This window comes from Verticillium alfalfae, genomic scaffold (assembly GCF_000150825.1).
Source record: "Verticillium alfalfae VaMs.102 supercont1.5 genomic scaffold, whole genome shotgun sequence".
NCBI classification, from domain to species: Eukaryota; Fungi; Ascomycota; class Sordariomycetes; order Glomerellales; family Plectosphaerellaceae; genus Verticillium; species Verticillium alfalfae.
This window is the reverse complement of record NW_003315034.1, coordinates 1,861,104-1,869,958: the sequence shown is the minus strand read 5'-3', so window position 1 is coordinate 1,869,958 and position 8,855 is coordinate 1,861,104. Positions and strand designations below refer to the sequence as shown.

General features: G+C 56.5%; 2 protein-coding genes across 2 annotated transcripts; one reads left to right on the top strand and one right to left on the bottom strand.

The window, feature by feature from the left end:
• Positions 1-841: 841 nt before the first annotated feature.
• On the top strand, positions 842-5,449 carry VDBG_04900 (tricalbin-2; the record flags this gene model as incomplete). Its single annotated transcript, XM_003005248.1, has 5 exons — positions 842-1,033; positions 1,139-1,459; positions 1,517-3,274; positions 3,471-4,112; positions 4,169-5,449. The coding sequence occupies 5 exons, from the start codon at positions 842-844 to the stop codon at positions 5,447-5,449; spliced, it is 4,194 nt and encodes a 1,397-aa protein (XP_003005294.1).
• Positions 5,450-6,312: 863 nt separating this feature from the next.
• VDBG_04899 (phenylacetone monooxygenase) lies at positions 6,313-8,294 on the bottom strand (the record flags this gene model as incomplete). Its single annotated transcript, XM_003005247.1, has 3 exons — positions 6,313-7,394; positions 7,507-7,664; positions 7,717-8,294. The coding sequence occupies 3 exons, from the start codon at positions 8,292-8,294 to the stop codon at positions 6,313-6,315; spliced, it is 1,818 nt and encodes a 605-aa protein (XP_003005293.1).
• Between the last annotated feature and the right edge of the window lie 561 nt (positions 8,295-8,855).

Below are 8,855 nucleotides of genomic sequence, written 5' to 3'. Positions count from 1 at the left end.
CCAAGTGGGCAGGACGGAAAGACGACCGGCCATTCCTTGCCTGTCGAGCTGAACCCATTACGTCGTTATCCGTCCGCTCATGCCAAGACAGCCCCAGTGGGAGCAGTGGGAGCTCCAGACAGCTTTGCAACCTGCAATCTGCACAGCTCAGCTCCAACTTTTGGGACTTGGAACCTGTCCAGTGGAAGCTGGAAACCACGCAATCCATCGCCAGCCGGGCCCCAACCCTTCACTTCACCCTAACCGTACGTGTGGCACCGCTCAACCCTCTTTCTTGCTTCTTGCCTTCATCTGGCCTTGCTGCCCCCCTCCCTTCTTGCCCTACCTGGACCAGAACTGAGCCTCTCTTTCCCTTAGCTGTTTGTCCCTTCCCCCTCCTGCTCCTCTCCTTCCAGGCTGTTCCAGGTTCCCAAGACACGGACGGGCACCAAGCTTCCTTCCCCTGTGGGCTGCTCTGTAGAGCTACCAGCTATCTCACCACCACCTCCACCACCACCACACTAGCAGACGCCTTCCCTTCCAACTAGGCTCACCCACTATCGCCAACCTAACCCAGCCGATCCGCCCGTCCAGCCACCGCCAATCGACTGACCCTCGTCGATCACCATTTCTGCTGGGAGACTTGCTACACCACCATTCCTTCTCTTCTCGTCCTGCCATCGCGACCGCTCTCTTTCCCTTCGTCCCTTTCCCCGCGATCTCTCTGCCCCGCCAGCAGTCTGTACTTCATCAATTGATCCGCCTCCTTCGAGCCTGACCCCTCGACAACCCGCGCCGCATGCGCCGTCACGCGCCAGCAAGCTAGACACCTTGTCAATTGACTCGCCAGATCACCACTACCATGTCCACGGCTGCCGAGAAGAACGAGCTCAAGGTCCAGGGTGCCGTCGAGGCCGCCCAGGACCCCGAGAGCACCGTCAGCGCCGATGATGCGCAAAAGAAGATTCTCGAGGAGTCGAAAAAGGCCGGCGTCACTGCCTTCACTTTCGACCCAGATGCGAGCCCTGACGAGAAGCGCCGCCAGGCGCGAGAGGTATGTTGTCCTTGACCCCCCCCCCCCTTCTCAAAGTCGTGCTTGGCCCCGTCCGTGGCCCAGGTTACGATGAACTCGGGCTCTGAGCTGACCATCTTCCGCCAGGCCGTCCCCGAGGGCTTCCACAGCAAACGACCCCACGGGGTATCCGTCGTCACCGATGTAGCTGGTGAAGACAGCGGGCCGACTGCTGATCTCCCACCCCCCAGCAAAGAAGGCATCATCGAAGTCCCCAAGGATGCCGACGGCAACGTCATCGAGGACGGCGCAGGTCCTGGTGGTGATGTCGAGAAGCCATACGAGCGCACAGGAGGGGCCCCCCAGTTCGGTTGGCCCAACGACAATACTCAAAATGCCGAAGAGTCTCCTGGACCACTCGACCTGGCTCGAAGGCAAGGTCCCCGACAAAATTCTACGGGAGAATTGGTACCACAATGGCCGCCATAATCGTCTTCGCCTGCATCTCCTCTTGGCTCGGTGCAGTTCTCGGGAGGTGGGTCTCGGCTGGGTCTTCATGGATCATGGCAGCGTGTTCGACCTAATAACCGCACTTCGCTTCGGTCGCGTTCGTCGAAACTTCCGCGAAGGACATCAATTGGGGAGATACAGCTTAAGAAGCTTGACAACGATCACGAGTCGCTCGAAAGGATCAACTCGTTCCTCCTCAAATTCTGGCCCATTTACCAGCCGGTTCTTGCGCAGACCATCATCAACTCGGTCGATCAGGTCCTGAGCTCGGCGACCCCCGCATTCCTCGACAGCCTGAAGCTCAAGACGTTCACACTCGGCTCCAAGCCGCCTCGCATGGAGCACGTCAAGACGTACCCCAAGGCCGAAGACGACATTGTCATGATGGACTGGAAATTCAGCTTCACACCGAACGATACCGCCGACATGACCTCGAAGCAGATCAAGAGCAAGATCAACCCCAAAGTCGTTCTCGAAATCCGAGTCGGCAAGGCCATGATCAGCAAAGGTCTCGATGTAATTGTCGAGGACATGGCCTTCTCGGGCATCATGCGACTGAAGATCAAGCTGCAGATCCCCTTTCCCCACGTGGAGAAGGTCGAGATGTGCTTCCTCGAGAGGCCCACTATCGACTACGTCTGCAAGCCTCTTGGCGGTGAGACGTTCGGCTTCGACATCAACTTCATTCCCGGCTTGGAGACCTTCATCCTGGAGCAGATTCACGGAAACCTGGCACCGATGATGTACGCACCCAACGTCTTCCCCATTGAGGTTGCGAAGATGCTTGCCGGCACGCCTGTTGACCAAGCGATCGGTGTTTTGGCTGTTACGCTGCACGGAGCTCAAGGATTGAAGAACTCTGATCGCTTCGCCGGCGACATCGATCCGTATGCCGTTCTCAGCTTGAACAGGAGGCAAGAGCTGGCGCGTACAAAGCACATCAGTGACACCTCGAACCCTCGCTGGAACGAAACTCACTACATTATCATCACATCCTTCACCGACTCTCTGGACATTCAGGTTTTCGATTACAACGACTTCAGAAAGCACAAGGAGCTTGGTGTAGCATCGTTCCCTCTGGACCAGGTGGAGGAGCTCAATGTGCACGAGAACGAGCGACTCGACATCTTTGCTGACGGCAAGAACCGTGGCCAGGTCTCCATTGACGTTCGCTTCTTCCCAGTTTTGGAATCGACCAAGCTGGAGGATGGCTCTGAGGAGCCTCCCCCAGAATCGAACACTGGTATTCTGCGATTCACCGTCGAGCAGGCCAAAGACCTCGATGGCACCAAGAGCCTGGTTGGTCTCCTGAACCCCTATGCCACCCTCCACCTGAACGGTCGCGACGTGCACAACACCAAAAAACTCAAGCGAACGAACAATCCGATCTGGGACAACGGGTCCAAGGAGATGCTTATTACCGACAAGAAGCACGCGAAGCTCGGCGTTACTATCAAGGACGATCGCGACATCACTGGCGACCAGGTTATTGGCAAATATCAGATCAAGCTTGAGGACATCCTGGAGTGCAAGGAGAAGGGTCAGGAGTGGTTCCACCTGGCTGGAGCCTCCACAGGCCGTGTCAAGATGATGGCACAGTGGAAGCCCGTCGCTATTTCTGGCGTGCTCTCTGGTACAGGCGGCTACGTGACACCCATCGGCGTCATGCGTTTTTACTTTAGGGGCGCCCGCGACCTGCGCAACTTTGAGACTCTTGGCAAGTCTGACCCTTACGTCCGTGTCCTGTTGTCAGGCATTGAAAAGGCCCGTACCGTCACTCACAGGAACACACTTGACCCTGATTGGGACGAGTTCTCTACGTGCCGGTGCACTCTAACCGAGAGAAACTGACCATGGAGGTCATGGACTCGGAGAAGATGGGCAAGGACCGTAGTCTGGGTCAGATTGAGGTTGCGGCAGGCGATTACATCTTCAAGACGAGCACGGCGAATACCTTGTTCATGATCAGAAGACGATCAAGGAGGCTGGGCTTAAACTCCATGGCAAGGGCATTGCGAAGGGTCTCCTTATCCACAATGTCTCCTTCTATCCCACCCTCAACGTTGCCGACCCCGAGGAAGAGGAGGAAGAGGCAAAGGAGACGAAGCCAGAGGCTGAAGCCGGCGAACCGGAGCCCCTTGCACGATCTGCAACTGCTGGCAAGTTCAGCTCCACGTTGGACAACAAGTCGCAGAAAGCGTCGGAAGGAGATGACAGCTCGGCCCTTGTTCCGTTGACGCCTACCTCCACAAGAAAGTCAAAGGAGTCAGAAGGACCGCCAAAGATTCATCTGTCTCCTGAGCAGCTGCTCAAATATGAGACTGGCTTGCTCATCTTCAAGTTGATGGAAGCCGAGATGCCGGAGAGCAACACTCACCTGGAAGTGTGGGTTGATGACATGGCGTTCCCCTCGTACATCTCGTCCGCTGCCAAGCACAAGAAGCACAAGTTTGACGAGATTGGTGACTGCTTCATTCGCGAGATCGATTTCTCACGTCTGACTCTCAAAGTCCGCGAGAAGGGCCAGGCCGTCGAAGGAAATGAGAAGGACAAGGAGAGCACCATTGCCAAGTTGCAAGGCAACACTCTGGACACTCTGAAGCAGTGCCTGGTGAGTTTTTGCCCCCAGAATGCTGCCGATATGGGTCCGTAACTAACATGCTGTAGAACAACCCGACCATGCTGAAGCTGACCGATAAGGATGGCCGTCCCAGCAACGTCAAGGTCAGCCTGAAGTACATCCCGGTCAAGATGAAGCTCGATCCTAGCGAGAGTATCAACAACATGGGCACCCTGCGCGTCGACGTCCTTGACGCCGAAGATCTTCCATCGGCCGACCGCAACGGCAAAAGTGACCCATACTGCAAGTTCGAGCTCAATGGAGAGGAGGTATACAAGACGAAGGTGCAGAAGAAGACTCTGCACCCTGTATGGAACGAATTCTTCGAGGTCCCCGTGCCGTCGCGTACAGGTGCCGACTTCAAAGTTGTCATCTGGGACTACGACTTTGCTGACAAGCCGGATCTCCTCGGCTCTGCTGATATCAATCTGGAGCACATCGATCCTTTCAAGCCAAGCGAGACGAAACTCCTCCTGGATGGCAAGTCAGGCGTCGTGCGCCTGAGGTTGCTCTTCCGCCCCGCGTACGTGGCACGCACTCGGCAGGGCACATCAACCTTCTCTGGAACCTTTGCTGTGCCTGGACGCATCGTCACCGGCGTTGCCGGGGCACCCGTCAAGGCAGCTGGAGCTGTCGGTTCCGGTGTGGGGGGCTTGGTTCGCAACGTCTTCTCGAGGAGCAAGAAGGACGACGAAGATAGGAACACGGCCACGGCCTACGACACTCCGACCATTACAGAAAATGGGAACGGCTTGAAGCGTTCGGGGCCCGTCCCCGATGGCAATGAGTCACCGATCAGCACTCCTCCTGGTACTGCCAATGGCGCTACTCTCGGACATAGCAGAAACAGAAGCTCTGGTGCGGCATCCATTTATAGCACAAACGGAGCGTCGCCCGGGTCTGGCACGGCTGTCTTTAGCATCGTCTCCACGTCCGGTTACCCACCCGCGTCGGAGGTCTACGTCGTCATTCACCAACTCACGCCCAAGCATAAGACGGTCGGTAAGACGGAGAAGCACAAGGAGCCGAGCGGCGAAATCCAGTTCAACGAGTCTTTCAAGTGGACCTGCACACCCGACACCCAGTTCAAGATCGAGGTCAAGGGCGACAGGACGTTCCGAAGCGACGACGACCTCGGTGATGTGCCCTATGTCGTCGACGACTCTGGCAGCGGTGCCGAGAGGGTCCTCAAGGCCGGTGGCGGCACCGTCACTGTCAAGAGCACATTTACCCCGACGCCGCAGGAGCCGGACAGCCCGCGGTCGACCATGCGGAGGAGCTTCCTGAGTAAGAGGGAGAGCAGGAGCCGCGAGGGTACCCCCGCGTAAGATGAGGGCGAGGTTTGTCAGATGGATGGCCAATTTTGTTGTACTTTTTGCTGCTGCCATTTTCTTGGGGCCCTCCTCGGGTTTTCAGGGTTCGATCGTCCTTGCGCGTAATTCCCATGTTGTCTCTTCGCTTCTCCACACAGATACCTTTTTTTTTATAACCCCGTTGGCGCTGCAAATCAGATGTCAATTGATGATCTCTCCCTTTTTTTTCTTTTTTTTTCTTTTGACTAGTCCTTTTTTTTCGCCTCATTGTGTCTTCAATGACATGTGAACTCTAAGCTTGTGTTATGCCACTGGGTGGGCTGGATTTTCTTTGCGAGGAAGAAAATGGGGTTTGGGAGAAGGTTGATCAGGGTGATAATTCGGAGGACCACTGGCCAGGATGGGAAAGGGCGTGAAGTCTGGTCGGGCGTGGATCATCGAGAGAAATCAATCAAAACATATTTTTCATATTTCGTGCCTTTGCATTAGTGATTCAGTTCATCCAAAGCCGAGACTAACACACACCCTATACGAGCCTATCCATGTGCGCACTGTTGTGTGCAAGGAAGCCATGTCATCATGTGTTTCTCAAGTGGTGCACGTTGGGAGCGACACTGGACTCGAGGCCATACGCAGCATGGACAACGCATTCATAGACCGTAACTTCATTAACCGCGACAGCAGCAGCAGCTTTCGTTCGCATGCCGCCTGGCGCTGATACCTCTAAACAAAGCGGACCGACCGAAGCAACGCCAGCGAATCCACCCAAAAGGACATGGCCCCCTCCCGCTCCCCCCCCCCTCGCAGCGCCCTTTCTTTTGTGCTGCAGTCTATTCAGTTCTCTGCCACGATGTCTGTCACGTCCTCTCCACCGAACATCAATTCCCAGACGCAGCAGCAGAAGCTGCAGCGGCGGCAGCCGCCGCCTTCAAGAGGGCCGCCTCCTGCATCGTAAAGCCGTTGCCCAGATACGCGAACCTGTTGGCCTTGGCTGCGCTGCTTTCGTTCTCGTACGCGAATTCCCAGTCCTCTCCCCTGAACCGCGCAAGCATGGAGATGAAGTGCATGCGGCTTCCGGGGTGCAGACCCACGACTGGTGCGGCCGTACCAGCCTCGTCCTGCTTGTACCAGCTGCGACAGCTGCCAGAGAAGGCGGTACGGGGCATGAACGCCGCCACGTGAGCAGCAAAGTCGTCGACAGCAGCCTGAGAGGGTGCCAGGGAGCGAATGTTCTCCGACTGCGCCTTGTTGATAAGGTTTGCGATGTACGTTGCAATGTGTTCCGACAGGGTGAAAACGTCGCCGTGGGCAATTGGGGCATACGGTCCGAGGAATTCTGTGTCGGGTGTCAGTTGGATATCGGACAGACAACAAGAGGGGTTCAACTGACTGAAGTAATTGGGCAGGCCAGCGACAGCAAGAGACATGTAGGACTTGGGCGTCTCCACGGTCCAGATATCTTGCAAGTTGCCGTGCCTGCCAACCAAGGAGAAAGGGGGCTTGAACGAAGAGTCGAAGCCTGTGGCGCATATAATTGCATCCACTTCAATCAGCTCGCCCGTCTCCAGCTCGATGCCCTGAGGAACGAATCGCTTAATCGAGGTCGTGACCAGCGAGACCTTTGGGTCATGGAACGACTCGAGGTAGCCTGGGGCAGGAGTCATGCGGCGGCATCCCAGGGGAAAGTCTGGAATCAGCTGCTGGCACAGCTTCTCGTTTCCCCTAAGCATGGCAGTCATGAATTCGCGGACCTTGCCTGCAGCCCATTGCTGCTGGGGGCTGTCTTTCATCAAAGCAATGGCGAACTTGATGTTCGAGTCCATCTCGAGAGCCTGGGTGAATTGCTCGAGAAAGGCGGGATCAGACTTGAACCGTTCGATCTGGGCGGGAGTAAAGTTCTCCTGCTCATCAAGCCCAATCTGGTTGATGATGGGAGCGGCGCGACCCATCTTCATAGTAGCTATCCTAGGGGGTAGAATGGCAGTGGGAGAGCGGATGAGGTGGTGGAGCTTCTTGACATCTGGTTCTGTTAGCAGGTGCCGCACTAACACTGCTTGGCTGCATTCACTCACGAGGCAAAATCGCTGGCAGAACCTGGACGCCGGACGCGCCGTTGCCGATAACAGCAACGGTCTTGTCCTTGAAGTCAAAGTTTTCAGGCCATGCTGCTGTGTGAACGAGAGCGCCCTTGAAATCTTTGACACCCGGTACGCTGGGCCACTTCCACTTGCTGACCGTATTGTTAGTTACATTTCTCCACGGGTGTACAACCGTCGACCTACTTTAGAATGCCGGAGGCATCGATGAGGAAGTTGGCGTAATCGGAGAAGGTGTCACCCGTCGTCAAGTTCTGAACTTGCAGCTCCCAGATAGCCTTCGGTTCAGACCAGGCGGCTCCCAGGATCTTGTGCGACGTCTTGATCGCCGCACGCATGCCCTCGTCGTCGCACAGCTTGCATAGGTAGGCCTCGATCTCGCCGGCCGCCGCGAAGAAGCTGGACCATTCGGGGTTCTTCCTCCAGGAGAACTGGTAATTATGAGACGGCACGTCACACTTGCAGCCCGGGTAGCGGTTCTCGAACCAGGTGCCCCCGATGTCCGCGTTCTTTTCGTACACGACATTGTCGAAGGAGGAGGGCGGCAGGGTGTTGCGCAAGGTCCGGATCATGTTGAGGCCGCTGGCTCCGGCGCCGATGGTTACGATGCGGAGATGCTTGGGCGCTCCGAAGGGTGCCTCCCGGACGTTGTACGGAACATGGCCGCTGCGGACGGGTGCGGATGCAGGAGCAGAACCGGCGCCGTGACTGTTACCGGTGAGGTCGGTGTGACGGGAGAGGTTGGGAACAGTTTGACGTGTCATGGTCGGAGTTGAAGATGGTGGTCAGTATTGAAGCGGGGCCCGAAAAGGAAAGAGAGGTTGAGACGAGGCGGAGGGTCGCAGAGCGAGGCTCAGTCAAAGGTCGTAAGACGGCAACGGAACTAGCTGTCCGTCGTCGCTGCCCGAACCCGAGTCGGCACGTTTTCGAAGACTCAAGGGGAAGGAGGAACACTCTGTACGAGGAAGGCACAGCGATTCAATATGGCCGAGGTCGATGAAGTGAAGGTGCTTGAGACAGGTCAGCGGCAGGGACGGTGGACGAGACTTATTATAGCCGTGACGAAGGTTGGGGCCCTTGCCAAGCAAAGGCAGTCGGCCATTCATTCAGTTCATCCAGAACCAAGACGGCCGCTGGACTACTCCCGCTCCTCCCGGCATCCATACATCTGGGGCAAATGGCTAGGACAGGGATTGGATGGTGTGGAGAGTCGCACGCTTCTCTCTCCCACGCCTACGGTTCAAAAAAGACCTTCTTTTCTTCGGCCGAGGCACCCTGAAGCTAGCACGGCTGGTATCAAAGATCTGGATGAGACAAGCGATATG